Genomic DNA, 19,468 nt, shown 5'->3' with positions numbered 1-19,468 from the left:
GTTTGCGTACAATCAAAGCGATCGAGTTCATCCCAGGGGTGTTTGATTGGGTTGAGATCTGGAGATCTCGACGGCCGGGGCATGACGTTGATGTTGGCATTATGAAGGTAGTCTACCGTAACACTAACTGTGTGCGGTGGAGCGTTGTCCTGTTGAAACATTTTCCTCTGGCGGTCATTGATTGGAAGAAGGTGAGGTTGAAGAATTTGATTCATGTAGCGGTTTGCTGTCAAATATTCCTGAACAACAATCAAGTCAGATCTCGTGGTGTAGGATATGGCCACCCTCACCATGACACTACCGACGCTTAAATTGTCGAATTAACGTACACAATTTTTTGGCAAAAAGCTCCTTTCGACGACGATAAACACGTTGTCTTCCATCTCGCCGGTAAAGAAGAAATCCTGATTTATCACTAAACCACACTCGTCTCCAGTTTCTCAAATTTTAAGGCTGTAAGGTATGGCACCAACGCAAGCGTCGCTGTCGATGGATCTGTTCGAAAACAGGGACGAAAACTGGTCTTCTGAGTCGGATTCCCGCCTCGCGAAGATGGCTCCTGACAGTCTGGTCCGATATCCTCCTCAAACCAGGGATCCGCCCTGCAGTCTCCGTAGCTTTGGCATTGCGATGACGTAGGTGGAACAGTGGAATGTAGTGATATTTTGCAGGGCTCGGCCGGCTCTCGGACGGTCTGCAGTGGATTTGAACTGTGTGTATCGGTTCCAAAGGCGGCAAATGGTGCTGTAATGGACGTTGAAGTGGCGTGCAACAGAAGACTGCGATTCCCCTTTTTGGATACGTCCTATGGCGATGTTCCGATCGGCAGCGCTGAGTCTCGGCATTTTCGAACTTGAAAAATGTTGACAATTGAATGAAAAATTATTGGCTTATGCTTGCCTTCCTATAGCCACTACCACGAGTTACGAATGCCATAACTTGCACGTGCTTTTTGCTTTACTGTTTTCCTCCATGACATTTTTGAGTGTGAAAACAATGCCGTTTAAGACATTGCAAATCGACAATGGCTGCGTTTTGACCGTTTGTCGAATATCAGGCCACCAACATTTTCCAATGATATATCTCTGATTTATATACCAGATTTTTTGTGTAGTCAGGTTCAATGACGTACATACAACCTGTGCGTTTCGTTTTAAGAGTGTATGTTGTGCAAAAAAACGTTCCGGAACAGTGATGCCCATCAATAAGACCCAATTCCCCGTTAACATGTGCGTTGACAACTGTCTAATGTGGCAGCAGCTGGTCCTACAAGGACGGTTAATCAATTCCATGTGTAAACAGAAGATTTTATAAGTTATAAATTAGCAACAGCCTGTGGTATATCACAACTAACATAATTTATCACGTTACCTTAGCGACGAATCAGTAGAAATTATACACGTGAGTAATATCAAAGTGACATGAATGATTAATTATAAAGCTATAAACGAATATGATTGAATTGACAGCTTTCTGACTATTGGCATTTGCTTCTATGTGCAAGGTGTTGTAGGCTGTATTAAAATGGCACGTCTAAATCGCTCCAACATCGTCCCAGGTCTGAAGCGTGCACTAGTGTCCTCCAAATGTCTTGACGGTGTCGCATGCAGTGACAACCAGCGTATTGCAGACTACAGCTTGTTCTTCAACGAACAAACGAAACTGACAAAACCGGCACCTATTTGGAGGTATGTAGGTACGTATTCAGCTCCGGTTTCTTGTATTTATATTTGCACACTGTGTACTACATTCACGCGATTTAATCTTTGATGTCGGTTTACCTGTGTGTTAATCAGAGAGTCTTTGTATAGTACATGCATGGCGAATGATATGGCATGAGTTCATGGCATTAAGCAAATGCGCATACAGACAATGTAACATACTACTTTGGTCACGCCAATGGACGATCTCATCCCTGCTTCGAGAGTCCTCCTGGTCGTGAACGGTAAACATATACCTGAGTGAGCTTATGCCGCTTTGAAAAGTATTCCAGTTATATCACGGCGTGTCAGCTTAATGTTGGAGGAAAGTTCGAAGTGATGCAGGTCTCCGACGTTTATCACTTTGGTGATGCCCTCGAGCACGGGTGTGGTGCTGACAAAACTAAAAACATAATCAGGGCGAACGGGATTCGAACCAATGATTACTGGTTTCAGGCACGTCAGAGATGGGCCACTTCCGGGCGCGAGCATGGCTCTTGTGACGTAACTCCGTGACAAACTGGTAACACTTCAAAAATGGAATCGTGAGGCCACGATGGATGATCAGTGTCGTTAGTTTCTAGTGACAGGACAGTAGGGCAGATTAACTCTAACCAGCCTGTTTGCAATCATACTTCGGTGGGATAATTATTTTTGTCTGATACTGCTACTGAAAGAATATATACGCCAATGTTTGATGGTGACTTAAATGAGGCGAACAAGAAATGTTTTTTTTTATGATAATGCAATGGATACACCTATCCTAGATGGACTTTGAAGTGTTTCGGCGACTGTTTTCAGTCTAGTAACGTTTTTTGATAACGTTTGTAATTTGTGTGGTCAAATCCAATTTTCAATTGCAGTCTTCCTTTTGCCTTGCCGTTTAGAGTAACAGAAGGGATTTCTTATGGGGATTGTGATTATATCACGACTTGTCTCCGTGCAGAACTTGGTTCTTGGTTTCGAATCCCAGATTATTTCAGAGTATATGCCCTTGGTTTGTCAGCATTATACGTGAAGCCCATTTCTGATTTCCCCCGTTGTGGTATTTCGGCAATATTGCTAACAGCGGCGTAAAATTATTCTCACTCATTTTGACTTTCAGAACAAAAGAGTAAAACGCCGATATCTGGACAAGTATGGATGGATGGAGGATTCCCAAACAGCATACAGTTTCCCCTTCTCAAAGCAACGTTAACGTTAAGGTTAAACACATGTTTTTCTCATCATATCGGTCAGTGGAATTATATTATGACGTGGTGGATTACAAATCGTTGCCCTGGTGACTCGAATATATGCCTAGAACTATGTGACATCACGCTAAATGGCAATTAACTTTGAATATCTTACCAGCCTCTACGGCTTGTCCAGACTATATTATATATGCTGGTCAGGCTTGGTCACTTTGCTGTTTGGGTATCATCATACACCGTGGAAATGGCACGATGCTCATAATATCAACCACTGTTTTTTTCTGTCCCAGACTACATAATTGTCAGGCCGCTTTGATATATACTGCCAGACAAAAGAAAGTATACACCCACGTTCGATGGTGGCTAACAAAATAAAACAAAGAGGGGAATCGTAATTCGATAATGATGATCTATTCCATAGGGAATCATAGTTGTGTTTTGGTTGAAGTGTTTCGGCGATTGAGTAACATTTGGATAAGGTTTAACTTTTTTCATCAAATCCAGTTTTGATACCCACAAGAGTAAAATGTCTTCTTTTGCTGAATAAACTCTCCAAAAATTGACGATAGATATTGCTGCAGAAAAATATTTATTCCGCCAGTTATTCCTGCAGAAAAAAATTCTTCCTCGCTTCCTTCTGTGTGGTCAAGATCGGACTGCTGGCCATTTGCTGGAACAGGAAATAGTCACTGGGGGCTAAGTCTGGGCTGTAGGGTGGGAGATTTAACTGTTCGAATCCACATTCACATAATTCACATATGGATTTCTTTTGCTTTGCATCCCTCCTTGGTTAAGGGATTTATTACAGCGCGTTGTCTATGTTTGAGAGAATCCATGATTGTGACCAATCTTAGGTGAATGAAGCCATCACATCTAACTTTTTGCTGTGTCTGGAACTTGTTATGACACGTGTCAACCTGATGTTATGACTAGCTATAGTGTCACACCTGCCATAAGTTGATATTGTTTGTGTAAACACAAATGCCCAAGTTGCCAAACTCATTGAACGCCCCTCCTATGTTATGAGATGTTTAGGCACATGTCCGATTCTGCTCTTTCAATTATCCAAGATCTACTAAATATTTGTTGTTCTGGGATTATTCCTAAAGTCTGGACGCATGCCAATCATGGAAAGATTAGTCACAAATCGATTGGATTATCCTTATGAGAAGAATAGCCTTCTGTCAAGGATACTGTCAAGGACTTTAGAAAGGGACGTTCATCTACAGGTCATCATGTACGTCTCAAGACAGAAGGGGTGGCACAGTCGTCTAAGGCGCCGCGATTCGCTGTACAGAGTCGCGTCCCTTGGGCACGCCAGAAACCTATGATTGTGGGTTCGAATCCCGGTGGGCCCCGATTATGTTTCTAGGTTTGTCAGCACCATACCCGTGCTCGTGGGTTTCACCGAAGTGGTAAACGTCTGAGACCTGCATCACTTCGGGCTTTCCTCCCACATTAAGCTGACACGCCGTGATATAACTGGAATACTGTTAAAAGCGGCGTTAAACCCAACTCACTCACTCACTCAAGACAGAAGCACAAGAAGCTCCATGCAATCAGGAGGAAATGTTGTGCGTCTTCCTCGATATTGAAATAGCATATGACATGATCTGGAAACAAGGACTTCTTATAGTCGGATTCGAACAATCAACCTTTCTATTAGCAGAGGTTTCAGTTGAATATGGAAAGGGTTTTGTTGCTTTTATTTCAAATTACAGAATCTGGGTTAAAATCAACATTTTCTGATCGTTCATTCGTTTCTTTTTGAAAGGTCTTTCAAGTTCTCATGGGACAGGACCTTTCTGGTATATGAATGCATTTTATAGAAAATGATACCCCCACAAGGTAGTGTTATTAGCCCTGTGCTTTTCAATATTATGATAAATGACTTTTTCACACACAGATTCACCATTAAATATAGAGATGCATCACAGTTGATGATGGATCATTTTGGAGATAGTTTGGAAATTTAAAGTTTGTCACTGAATGAAATCAGAAATGCTAAGACAAAAAGGTACTGTGTGGAGTTTTAAGGTTTCTCTGTTGCAATAATGATAACGAGCCGTAAAAATCCTCAAAGCATAGCGCTAACTCATGATGGCCACAAAACAGAAAGTATTCTGAAGTATTCTTGTTGTTTATTTCGACCAGATACTAACTTGTGGTTGTCACATGATTTATGTTGTGAACAACAGTAATAAGGTTATGAATCTGCTGAAGTGCATTGCCAAAAGACGAAATGGTGTGGTGATAAATCCTCAAATTTATTGCTATATGAAGCATTTATACTATCAATGGCTGCCGGCTATATATGTTTGCCCCATGGTTACATTTGCAACTACCCAACAAAGTTTCAGCTCTCCGGGTTGAATGCTCAGATATACCACCCCTATTTTGGCCTTTTCATCATGAACACGTGTCTGTCAAATATTTTCTCAAACTCAAATCTAAAACCCACCATAATTCAGCTAATAACTGTGTTGAGTCTGTGACTTGCGATTGGTCACGCGCACCTCCGTTGTTGCTCCGTTGCTGCTTCTGAAACCAGGGCTTTGTTATGAACTGAACTCAACCATCAACAAAAGAATGAGTCGAAATGTAAAAAAAAGCCTTATCTCAGGATTATAAAACTGAAAATTATGCCTACTTCACACATATGTTTACTAATGCCTCATAGGATTCGGTCATGTTTCGTACTGCTGGGGCATATAGGGTTTTGGATGTTCACACTTCAAGTGTGTTCAGGCTAAAAGACCGCATTTCTGTATTCGCTGCTGAGCTTATAACTATTCTTCAAGCTCTTGGACGGCTTATTGAGAATGATCATGACGCAGTTATATTTACTGAAACCATGACGGCTGTTAAAGCAATTGAATCTGTTATCAATGGTTCGCGAAGACACATTGTTCATGACATATTAGAGATGGATACATCGTTGAAGTGAGTGAGTGAGTGAGTTGGGTTTAACGCCGCTTTTAACAGTATTCCAGTTATATCACGGCGTGTCAGCTTAATGTGGGAGGAAAGCCCAAAGTGATGCAGGTCTCAGACGTTTACCACTTCGGTGAAACCCACGAGCACGGGTATGGTGCTGACACACCTAGAAACATAATTGGGGCGAACCGGGATTCGAACCCACAATCATAGGTTTCTGGCGTGTCCAAGAGACGCAACTCTGCACAGCGAATCGCGGCGCTTTAGACGACTGGGCCACCCGTGCCCCCGATACATCGTTGAAAGCACAGTATATATAGCGTATGATATTGCATGGAAATGATACAGCAGACCAACTTGCGAAATCTGGCTTCCAATATCTTGTCGTAACAATATCAGAAATCAGACCCCATCCAAAAGATTTTGACTTTATTTTAGCAAATCTTTCAAGGCAAATCTGGCAACCGTTAAGGGATGCTGGGACAACTGGCCGACGAATGAATACGATCTGTCCTGCAAAAACCAATAGGACAATAAGTCGACGAAAGACACGCAAGAAAGTCATATTTACTAGACTCCGGGCTCATTTGGATGAAAATACTCCCGAGACAGTGAAAAAGTTATTTAATTGAATGTCCAGGCCACGTTTAGGAAAAAAAAAAGGAAAAGCATTACTGGAGAAAGACAGCTCATTATCTCTCATTACGCTTTTGGTCCCCAACATATTTTATTGTTCTCTTCAGCGGGAAATATTAGATCTCGTGACTGAATCTGGAAAACTTGTTGTAGATACCAAATATATACCTACATTATGTATTGACGTTTAAACAAATTAAAAGGTTTTCATTTTTTGTGTCATCTGGGTTTTTTTATGGAATGAGTTCTTACTTTTCAGAAATGAAATAATGATTATTGATGTTTTAAAATATATGCTAGACCATTAGCAGATTGGTTAATCATCTTATTTCCATTACTACTGGTGTCTTTGTTGAAAGAGATTTGATGTGTTGGTCGCAAATAGACTTTTAATGGATCATGTCGGCTTGGAAGACTAATAAACAAACTCAATCATAATATACATAAATCTGGGATTATTGATAAATTCAATAATGTTAAAAGACGATTGTTACTGCATATATAGCATGATTGTACAAAACGCAGAAACAAACGTTTAAATAGAAACAAATATCGTTATTGATCAATTCGATCAGCAGATGTATTGTGAATCAAAGCAAGGAAAGGAGAGGGATGATATTTAATTAGTACAAATAATAGAATGATTGGATGTGTTCAGTCGTGATCCACACAGATGGATCTACATGGGTAACAAGCGGACGACGTTCGACTAACGCTTTCACACATTCGTGTCAAGTAGCCGTTCAACAAATCAGCTGATACAACCAGAAGCATGATGTTGTGATTTGAAACCTGTCATTGACCCATTAGACTCAAGTTTTCCAAAGCTGAAATAATACATACATATCCTAATGCTTCTTCGATACAGCTCTGATTCTTCCCCGCCCTTAAGGCGGGGAAGTATACGGGAAACGTTAATTTTGTAGCATGTATGTCGACATGTTGGTTTATTTGAAATTTCAAGCCACGCATTTACGGAAAAAAAACATACAAATCATGTGCGTGGAATGTTGATGCTATTCTATTCCAGCAATAAGAGATACTTAAAAATCGTCTTTATGTAGTTAATTGATGCATCTGACCGTTTCTGGTCATTAGCTGACATTATTAAACCATTCATGTGTAATCCGATGTCCTTTTTTCCTCAAGGACTAATTTTCTGATTTTCACGGTGTATACAAAAGAAGAACTGTGCTCCGGAAATCGTAAATAACAGCATAATAAGTATTATAGTATGTTCTGAATATGCTTTTTCATGAACAACGACGACATCTCAATTTAAATGTAATATCGCTGAATTCCACATTCTACATACCACACTTTTGATTGTTTCGATGCTCATGTTCACTGGAAATATTTGGAATAGTTATATCCCGTATTTTGAATTAACCCAGTCCCCTGTTTTTTTTTTAATCAGTGCACCGCACATAGCCACATGTGAAACGTTTGGTAGCAAAATCAAAGCAAAATCAGAGTAGTGTGTCGGCGAATTTGCATCAAGGCTGTAGTATTTTTCAACCGTTTAATGGAATTCAATGTACAGCCGTAGCTCTGGTCACTCATATATTTTGTGTCCCATGGCTCAAATCTATTTGCGTCTGTACCGTGTTCCACTGACCTCGATAATCTGTTGGATGAAGGCACAGCTCTCTACAGTCACATAGTTACACCGAAGGCTATGAGGGGTATTTAGGTCATAACCAGCTCCCAGCAGCCACTGCCTCAAGCGATATTGTCTACATAACAGATCAGTTTTATGGCTCCGTCACAGGTGCTCCAAATATTGAAGCAGGGAAAACAAATTTCATAGAATCATTTCAACAAGCAATATTGATATCCCCGTCACTTTTGGTAACTTTTAATGATGTCTCCATTGCAATTTTTACGGATTTTGATTCGTATGCATTATTTGACTCTCATCAGCGGAATGGTTTGGGTCAGATTGATCCGAATGACACAAGCGGTTTTACTTCTGTGTAGTAGTATGGTTGAATTGTTATGTTACATCTTAACAGTATATCAGGCGACTATGCTTGTCGTAAGAGGCGACAAACGGGATCGGATGGTCAGGCTTTGGTTGATGCATGGCATCGATCCCAATTGCGTGGATCGATGCTCATAATATTAGGCACTGGATTGTCTGGTCCAGACTCGATTATTTACAGAACGCCGCCATATAGCTGGGATATTGCTGAGTGCGGCGTTAAACGTCAAACCAATCAATCATCATCATATGAACTCAAACCAGTCATTGTTACAAGTAAACCACATTCCACAACAGTTACTTACACTGGATAAAAAAACAGTACATATAAAAAACCAAGTAACTCAACTCATCATGATCACAATTCCTATTCTTTGAAAGAAAGAAATACAAAAAAGAAACTGACCAAAAAACGTAAAACAAGAGAAGAGGAATCTCCGTTATTGATTAGTCCCGGTATTGAAATGTTCTCCAACTACGTGATAATATTTTGAGTATGTGCATCTGTGGTTGTGACAAAAAGACCTTATCTAGTATGACTTTTTTGCCATATGGAGCACTTAGTATTTTCATTTACATTATTATAACCAAATGCCAAGTGTAAAAAGGATGTGATCTATTATCTGAGTATGTGCATCTGCCAATGTTGTTGGCAGTTTCGATACTATTTCCACATGTTTACAATTGTGCCAGAAATTGCTTCCATTTCCTTCGATCTACTTTTTAAATAAAGACCCAGGTTAGAATAGGTCTTCAGCAACCTATGCTTGCCGTAAGAGGCGACTAACAGGATTGGGTAGTCAGGGTCGCCGATTTGGTCGATGCATAACATCATATTCCAATTGCGTAGTTCGATGCTCTTGGTGTCAATCACTGGATGATCTGGTCCAGACTGGATTATTTACAGACCGCCGTCATATGGCTGGAATACTGCTGAGTGCGGCGTTAAACAAAAAACTATTTTTAAATAGACCTACCCTATGCATATGTATCAACCGTATTGCCCAATTTTTTTCCACAACAGCGTTGTGTTATTTGTGGTTAATATAATTATGCTCCATCATGCCTTTCAGTAACATCATAATTATTCGTTTGTGAGGCATCACATATGGCAGGGAACTTTGATGCTCTGCATTAATGTTTTCTTGTAACTGTTCTGGGGCTTGCATCACTTCGGGCTGTCTACCCACATTAAGCTGACACGCCGTGATATAACTGGAATACTGTTAAAAGCGGCGTTAAACCCAACTGACTCACCCACTGACTCACTCTGATATTACGCAGGAAGATAAACAACACACGACGCAATGATGGAATGAGTGATGATTTTCGCCGCTTTTAACAATCTGTCAACAATATCACGACGGGGCACAGCAGAAATGGGCTTCATCCATTGCACCCATGTGTGGATCAGCACCGAGATATCGGCGTAACATGTACAAGCGACCGATTTAACCACTGGGCTACCCCACCATCGTTCTCTTGATGGAGTAAACTTTATATTTAGTAATGCTGTTTTCACGACGAAGGAAAGAAGTTACGGGTGTAATCTTCTTGGAAGATTAAATAAATTCTCTTTTCTTATGAAGTATTACTGCTGTCCTTACTAAGACCCTAAATTGAAGGCGCGAATAAGACCCGAAAATGCAGAAGTAAAAATATTTACTATACACTATATATGTGAATGATCATTTTTTACAGCGATGGTAACGAGATAGAAATTACGCCCGTTGAGATGAAACGTGGTCTGCAGTATACAAGCTCGAAGGGGTAAGAATACCGTAGTTCCATCAGTAGCCAATCCAGTGTTTTTTTAAAAAAAAGTTAATGGTCGGGTATTTTTTTCTGGAATATGTTAGATACAATAGGCACAGAGTTCTAAGCTATGCGATTCTCTCTGCGAGTCAATTCTGAACATATTAAGAATCTCTCTATCTCGAATTCAAGGTCTACCCCGATCATTTACCCAAATGGCTAAGCTCCAGGATCAGTTTAACTCCGGGAGAGTACAGGTGAGGTGGATGGGTGACCGTTTTTCGCAAGTTTCACATCGGAGAGTTTCCCGAGCTTCGTCACACTGAAACATATTATGTGTAGTTGCTACTGAGGCAAGTGACTTGGTTCGAAATATGTTTCGTGGCAACGAATGGGTACCCCGTAGGATGAGATGGCTTAGTGAATGAATGCGCTTGATTCTCCTCATCAATGTAATTTGAGTGTACTATGATCCATTCACCGGATGATTCAACTTGCGGCGACATGATCACGCTTTGAGGCAATTAATATGGAATGGAACTATTTTATCATATTTTACAATTTGAATACTTGAACGCCAGGATGCCAAAGATCCGAAGATGGGTGGATGAGCTATACAGGCGTGTACACAAACCTCCAACAATGGACGCCGGTGGACTCCCCTCATCCCTCGCCTTGCTACTCACCCCCGGGGGAAGATATGGCGTGGTCCAGGTACGCGACATTTTCATACCAATGTAACACCCTTTACAACTCAAACAATATCAATCACGGAAAACAGCAAATTGTATGTTAGTGTATCAATAATATTTATATTCAGCCTTTTTCAAGTCCGATAAATGAAATTCACGATTACAAGACCATTAAGATTTAGCTTAATCCTAATTATACATCATAATTATAAAGAGTTGTGAAGCTGGTAAGTTATTATGTGATTTGAAAGAAAAACTTGTTGTTTATTGACACTTTAAGAAACTCCTTTTAACTATTTTTATTCAGGCCATCAGGATGCTTGTGGAAGATGGAGGTTGTTTTCTCGCTGAAGAAGTGATTTACCAGACAATAAGTCCTACAGTAAGTATGGGCTGTTCGACCACCAAAACCTTTTAATTAGTTAAGGGACCTACCATATTTATTTATCTAAAACAATGAGCCTAAATTGATTTTAAGAAACATACCTAGCAACAATATAATTTTTGAGGCAGGCAATTTCTCTTTTTTAACACATTTAATGTTTTCAAAACTTTTCGTGGACAATTGATTAAAAAAACCAACCCAGAACCAGAATGTCAAATGGTCGTTCGCTAAGGGCCGACCATTTGGGGATTGTATGTGTGTGTGTGTGTGTGTGTGTGTGTGTGTGTGTGTGTGTGTGTGTGTGTGTGTGTGTGTGTGTGTGTGTTTCTCATCTAAACACTCTATTACCCCTGCTCATCCACTTTGGCAAGTAAACACTCTCTCACCCGTCATCCACACGCTTACTCACCCAAACACACTCTTACCTATCACTTACTCACCCAAACGCTCTCTCAATCAACTTCTCACAATTTCTAACCAAAAACACGCTCTTACCCATACTCACCCTCTTACACACTCAAACACACTCTTACCACCACTTACTCACCAAACACACTCATACCCACCACTTACTCACCCAAACATTCTCTCACCCACTTACTCACCCAATAAAACACCCGTTAAAAACAACAAAACACCTGACTCAAGGATTCCTTCTTCTTCAGTACTTACCACGGAAAGTCAGAGGCGTTCCAATCCGAAGTGATAATGAAGGTATGGACCCTGTCCACCTCAAGCAGGTGTTGTCCGAATGGGACGAGGGGAGCCAGGGACGGCGTCCCCATCTAATGTACATCGTCCCTAGTCTAAGCAACCCCACGGGGAAGACCCTGAGCGAACAACGGAAGAAGGACCTCTACAACGTTGCCCGAGAGTTTAACATCCTTATCTTGGAAGACGATCCGTACTACTTCTTGCAGAGCGTCAGTTTTATATCTGCCTTTTCATGTATTTAGTGATGGAATACGTTATTAATGTGAAACAAGCCCATTGCTAGTGTCCCACGACAGGATCTTGCTGGAACACTGCGTTGTAAAACAAACTCACTCACTGTCTTGAACTGTCAAATCAATACTTTATGCAAGAACTATTTACAGCCTGTCTCAATAACACTAGTAAGGTTTTGTTGTGAGATCTTGAAGATAAATAAGACAACATGTAATAAATAGACGATTGGTGTCAAATAACATGTTAATTTCATGTCGTGACATAAATAAGTTGGCTGACTTGGTTGATGCATGTCATCGTATCCCAATTGCGTGGATCGATGCTCATACTGTCAATCACTTGATTGTCTGGCCAAGACTCGATTATGTACAGAACGCTGTTATATAGATGGAATATTGTTGAGTTCAGCGTTAAACAACAAACAAACAAAACATAAATAAGTTGACATTGGCAATATCATCCTTGACAGGTCATACCATGAAATAAACATGTTGTTATCTAAGAAAAAAACATCTATATTTTCTGTATTGTTTGACTTGGCAAAAAACGTTTATAAACTAACCTGTAGCTAAACTAGTTTGTTGTAATTTATGTCAATCGAACAGATTTTCAAAATACTATTCATTGGCATCTTTGCCAAGTCCTTAAGTGAGATAAACATGTTATGACAAGAAGAAAAAACCCAATCTATCTTCTGTGCTGACTTGGCGAAAACAATTTACTTGTTATCAATGAATAGGATAGGTAGATTTATTTCATAAACAAAACATTACAAATGTTTGAAACTGTTAACTAGTATGACGGATTTTCTTTAAAAAACATTGCAGCTGTTTTCAATTGTTGACTTTTTCTTATTAAAACTTTGCTTCTCCCAATGTTCACTATTTACATCACCTAAATTTATGAAGTAGAGAGATAAGGTAATACAGATTAAAGACTAAAGAAAGCGTTATGTGTATGTCGAATTACATTCGGTTGTTATAATCTGAATGTCGGATGATATTTACTGTGTATTGTCAGTATGTGATTACTGTAAATTGGTTTGCTATTTCTTGCAGTCTCTCGTCCCGAGTTTCCTGTCGATGGATACGGATGGGCGTGTTATTCGAGTTGACTCATTTTCGAAGACGTTATCCCCAGGGTAAAAACTGTATGACGTAAACATTTGATTTGTAACAATGTCAGGACTTACAATGTAACACTGTAACATTGTTGATGATTTGATATGTGTAACTTGTCAATGTTCTGTTATGTAACAATATAACACTGATAACATAACATAACAATGTTAGAATTGGTCTTCAGTAACCTATGCTTGTCGTAAGAGGCGACTAACGGGATCGGGTGGTTAGGCTCGCTGACTTGGTTGATGCATGTCATCGTATCCCGCTTGCGTCCACCGATGCTCATGATGTCAATCACTGGATTGTCTGTCACAGACGCGATTATTTACAGACCTCCATCATATAGCTGGAATATTGCTGAGTGCGGCGTTAAACAACAAACAGCAACGTAACAATGTAACATTTATGTTTTGATTATGTAACTGAGTCGATTACTTATAACGTAACACTCTAATATTGCTAATAATGAGATATAATTGTAACTTTGTAGATGTATCACGTTACACTGTAACTATTTATGGCGTAGAAATGTCCCACCATGATATCATGAATGGTGATGTAAAATGTAACAATGAGGATGGCGAATGACGTGGAACTGTAACATTGTGAGAAACACATTGAATGTACACACATTTCAAGAGGAGAAGATTTATAACTTAAGCCGTTAATTAAACTTTATCATAATCCTTCTACGCCTTTCTTATTGATGCAGCATTACAGTTTCAATCTCTCATTTTTATGATGTCAATTTCAATTTACTACTTATATTTCCGTATGTTCAGTAAATATCAAATACTTTTTTCTGATATCTCCCATATCTTGTTGAAAGGTGTCGAATTGGTATTGTGTTTGGACCAAAGCAGATTGTGGAGAAAATGACAGTTATCCAACATCCAATGACAGGGGGGCCGAACGCATTATCTCAGGTGAAATGCAGTATGGGATGTTTCACTTTTACACATCGCTCACTTAAACTTTACCGAATCTCCATGTCTGCCCCACCTACATTCATTCGCCTTGTTTCACAGTATATAATCCATCGCTCTTGTTTATCCCACTCACCTTGCGGTTTCACAGTATATAATCCATCTCTCGTTTATCCCACTAACCTTGCAGTTTCACGGTATATAACCCATCTCTCTTGTTTATCCCACTCACCTTGCAGTTTCACGGTATATAACCCATCTCTCTTGTTTATCCCACTCACCTTGCAGTTTCACGGTACATAACCCATCTCTCTCGTTTATCCCACTCACCTTGCAGTTTCACGGTACATAACCCATCTCTCTCGTTTATCCCACCTATCTTGCAGTTTCACAGTATATAATCAATATCTCTTGTTTATCCCACTCACCTTGCAGTTTCACGGTATATAACCCATCTCTCTCGTTTATCCCACTAACCTTGCAGTTTCACGGTATATAACCCATCTCTCTTGTTTATCCCACTCACCTTGCAGTTTCACAGTATATAACCCATCTCTCTTGTTTATCCCACTCACCTTGCAGTTTCACAGTATATAATCCATCTCTCTCGTTTATCCCACTAACCTTGCAGTTTCACGGTATATAACCCATCTCTCTTGTTTATCCCACTCACCTTGCAGTTTCACAGTATATAACCCATCTCTCTTGTTTATCCCACTCACCTTGCAGTTTCACGGTACATAACCCATCTCTCTCGTTTATCCCACTCACCTTGCAGTTTCACGGTACATAACCCATCTCTCTCGTTTATCCCACCTATCTTGCAGTTTCACAGTATATAATCAATATCTCTTGTTTATCCCACTCACCTTGCAGTTTCACGGTATATAACCCATCTCTCTCGTTTATCCCACCTACCTTGCAGTTACACAGTAAATAACCAATATCACTTGTTTATCCCACTCACCTTGCAGTTTCACAGTATATAATCCATCTCTCACGACACAGGAACTCGATCATAGCGTGTATAACATAATATATTCGTGTAGAAAGAAAAATCCTCATTCCTCTATGTACATGCTATAAACGCAATCATCCAGTTCCTGTGTCTCACGTATGCTCTACTCTCGTATTTATGACAACAGGTACATTAACTCCTTGTACATGTTAGTGCTACTATATATCATTCTCTTGTTCTTTTAACCTGCAGGTGATTATCTCTAAGGTTGTGAACACCTGGGGGCACGACAAATTCCTCAAACACATGGAAAAGGTGGCTAGCTTCTACAAGCAGAGAAATGACACACTGATATCATATATGGAGAAATATCTTACAGGTAAAGCCCGAGACGTAGTATTTATAAATCTGACTGTGAGGCATGGGCACAATTAATAGTGCTGACTAATAATTACATTGCGTACTTCAAACGAAGATTCTGTTTACTACATAAATGTCTTGATTGATACTCCAAACAAAGTAGAGATAAGGTATGGATAACAACTTCTTTATTTACTGTAAGGCGTCGTTTCTCTTTGTATCTTATACCGTTGTCAAGCAAGGCTGAATAATTAATAATATGTTGTTGCTTTAAGTGTTAAAGAGCTCGCCTTCTGCCTTAGCAATTTCAGCTGATCTGTCCCTCATTGAGACTCATGTGTATGAGTAGGGTACACATATATAGTGTGAGTTTTGTATTCAAAATGAATAATGATGTTGTTGTTGTTGCATTAAGTGTTTAAGAGGTCGCCTTCTGCCTAAGCAATTTCGGCTGACCTGTCCCTCTTTGGGACTCCTGTGTGTGAGTAGGGTACACTTGGCTATTGTGAGTTTGGTATTCACATAATTTCTGTTTTTGTATTGATATGATTTCTATTTTCTTATATTGATATGATTTCATTTTTATCCTTGGCTGCTCTGTTTATATACGTTCGAGTAGCTGTCCATCTCTCAGAAATAGAGTTAGTTTTGCCTTCGCTTTTGCATCTCTTGGCTTTAGGAGATCTATGACAGATAGCGGATCTAACTGCAATTCTTGTTTTAACCTAGCCCGGCCTGGGGCATGGTCTTGACATTCTAGTAACACATGAATAATGAGCATGGTACAGAATATTTATAGTAGGTGGAAGATTAACAGTAACAACAATTGCATACATCAGAGAGATTAACATGAGTAGGTTAAACAATGACAACAGAAGGATAAAACTGTAACAACATGATGGCCAGAGAACACATGATTAGGTAAATAAAGAAGTTGTTATCCATAAGTTATCTCTACTTTGTCATCCGCCAACTTCTAAGTAGTGCCTATCAAACAAGTCCTACTCCAAACATACTCTACCCTCATTTCAGCTCTGATATTCCTTCCCGTTTTTGTAAAACTTCAACTTTTCAGAATTGTTGACGGAACATCTAAAGTAGCTCACTTTGAAGCCGTTAGCCATTTTTGTGTTTATTGGTTTTGAGCTGGGGAATTAAGGGTCATGAAGAGAACCATTCTAGGATTCGAACCCATGAACTGTGGATGATCTGGCAGCTGAGGGATGTAACTCTGATCAGCTAATAGTGGCATCGATTATGTTTCTAGGTTTGTCAACACCATACCCGTGCTCGTAGGTTTCACCAAAGTCTCAAACGTCTGAGACCTGCATCCCTTCATGCCCCCTCCTACAAGCTGACACGCCGTGATATAACTGTATATTCTGTGTAAAAAGGGCGTTAAATTCAACTCACTCACTAAAACACGCCTGGTTCACCTTGAAACCCCACATTGTACTTAATGCGGGTGTTTTCAAACAATGCAACCTCCAGGCTATCAAAAGGGCCGGGCATGCTTACCCTTTTCGACCTGATGTCATCACTACTTTCAATGTAAGATTTATGGATGAACAACATCCTTATTACAATTAGGAGCTTTTTGTGGTTCATTCATGTTGTTTTCACCGCTGTTTTGCCTTTTACGCGCAATTGAATTTGGTTCGTCGTTTAATCGAGACTGGTTATTGTATGGCGTTGAGGTTTATCAGTGTTTTTGATTTCTGTAAAATCTGTGTAAAACCTGGATGTTAAATAGGATTATCGAATATAGTTTAATAGTCGATACACATCTGAATTTATATCCCATCAATGAATGCAGGTCTATGCGAGTGGACCCCCGCGGGCGGTGGGATGTTTCAGTGGGTGACGTTACTGGGCGTGGACAAGTCCGAGCCGGTCGTTGACAGATTGATGGAGAGGGGTGTATTCGTCATGGACGGCTCCATCTTCTCCGTGGACCTAGCATCACGACCCAACATCAGGCTCTGCTACTCACGGGTGTCGGACACACAATTGGAAAAGGTGAGTAGGAGAATGAGTAAGTGGCCATGGGTGGCTTTGAACAGCCAGATTAGGGCAGGGGGCACAAATACTCGATCTCGCAGACTGTACCCATTTGTGGATTCGAATATGTGATATTTGAGATGATGATAGGATTTGTGTCCTCACGACTGGGTCACTATTCTTCCCAATAAAGGAGTAAGAAAAAAGTAAAGGATTACACAGAGACGTCAACATCCACAGGCATTATGTATTTGGGGGCGGTGGTAGCCTTGTGTTTTAAACGTTCGCTCGTGATGCCAAAGGCCCGGGTGCGATTCCCAACATGGGTACAATTTGTGAAGCCCATTTCTGGTGTCCTACGAGGTGATATGACTGGAACATTGCTAAAGGCGGCTTAAAACCATGCTCACATATAAACTAACCCCATTTAAACCAAACATCGACACCCATTAACAATATGTCACCAATAGGTGAATGTGATATTGAATTGTTGTACGAGACTTGACGAGCTACTCCTCCACGTACACGTCTCGGGAGTTAGAAACTTAGTATTGCTTCAGTCCATTCGTATCCAATTCAATTTGCCATTAAGAGTTTACAGTTCGCCCTTCTACTGTTAAAGTCTTAGGAATCTCGTTCTTCAAATGATCAGAAAAGAGTATTAAACCCGAAAAGGGTAATGTATAATTTATGGCTGTCTGAATAATGCTTTCATTTTCAGGCAATTTCAACATTAGCTGATGTTCTGAAGGAACTGAGAGACCTCAAATGAAAACACGTTTACTCAAAATGGCATCTACACTAACTCCTGACAACGAGATATGAAACGCATTCAAGACTTATGTATTTATACACTTTAATTGATATGGGAGATTATAATGAATATTACCTGTGTCGAGATTATTGGTAGTTGGATATCTATTCGTTTTCAATGTAATTTCGGTTGCCAAATGAATACATCATATTCTTTGACGTATCAAATTCTTTATTTTGACTTGCACCAAAGGTTCTCGTGGGTTTTTTTCAGGTAAACAATTGACTTGCCTGTACATGTGTTTGTGACGGTTGCCACTTTGGGTCAGGATAGGTTCACCTTTTTGCGAACACATGTTATCACCACTATTTGATAGTGTTCATGATATAATCGGAATCGTACAATGCAGAGACGTAAGATTCAACATCGAAACGTCGCTATATATGCAATAAACCAGAAGTTGTATCCATAAAGTTGTACGTTTCCTTACTTACTCACCAACTTCTAGAATTCCAATCAAACAGTTATTATGTCCGTGTCAGACCTACTCCAACACAAGCTGGTATGTACATGTTAGATCTTCTACAGCACAAGCTGGTATGTACATGTTAGATCTACTATAACACAAACTTGAATGTGCATGTTAGATCTACCACTACATAAACTTGAATGTACATGTTAGGTCTTCTATAACACAAGCTGGTATGTACATGCTAGATTTTCTATAGCACAAGCTGGTATGTACATGTTAGATCTACTACAACACAAGCTGGTATGTACATATTAGACCTACTACAGCACAAGCAGGTATGTACATGTTAGATCTACTACAGCACAAGCTGGTATGTACATGTTAGATCTACTATAACACAAACTTGAATGTGCATGTTAGATCTACCACTACATAAACTTGAATGTACATGTTAGGTCTTCTATAACACAAGCTGGTATGTACATGCTAGATTTTCTATAGCACAAGCTGGTATGTACATGTTAGATCTACTACAACACAAGCTGGTATGTACATGTTAGATCTACTACAACACAAGCTGGTATGTACATGTTAGACCTACTACAGCACAAGCAGGTATGTACATGTTAGATCTACTACAACA

General features: G+C 39.8%; 1 protein-coding gene across 1 annotated transcript; it reads left to right on the top strand.

Moving 5' to 3' along the window:
- The first annotated feature begins 1,507 nt into the window (after positions 1 to 1,507).
- On the top strand, positions 1,508 to 18,804 carry LOC124143573 (kynurenine/alpha-aminoadipate aminotransferase, mitochondrial-like). Its single transcript, XM_046512599.2, has 11 exons — positions 1,508 to 1,696; positions 2,806 to 2,905; positions 10,152 to 10,220; positions 10,787 to 10,919; positions 11,205 to 11,279; positions 11,948 to 12,205; positions 13,289 to 13,371; positions 14,184 to 14,280; positions 15,491 to 15,617; positions 17,415 to 17,617; positions 18,321 to 18,804. The coding sequence occupies exons 1-11, from the start codon at positions 1,525 to 1,527 to the stop codon at positions 18,369 to 18,371; spliced, it is 1,368 nt and encodes a 455-aa protein (XP_046368555.2). The 5' UTR covers positions 1,508 to 1,524; the 3' UTR covers positions 18,372 to 18,804.
- The last annotated feature ends 664 nt before the right edge of the window (positions 18,805 to 19,468 follow it).

The sequence above is a fragment of the Haliotis rufescens genome, unplaced genomic scaffold, assembly GCF_023055435.1.
Source record: "Haliotis rufescens isolate VD_foot unplaced genomic scaffold, xgHalRufe1.0.p SCAF_2, whole genome shotgun sequence".
Classification (NCBI taxonomy): Eukaryota; Metazoa; Mollusca; class Gastropoda; order Lepetellida; family Haliotidae; genus Haliotis; species Haliotis rufescens.
Note: the sequence above shows the minus strand (reverse complement) of the source record. Positions and strands in the feature narration are given on the sequence as shown.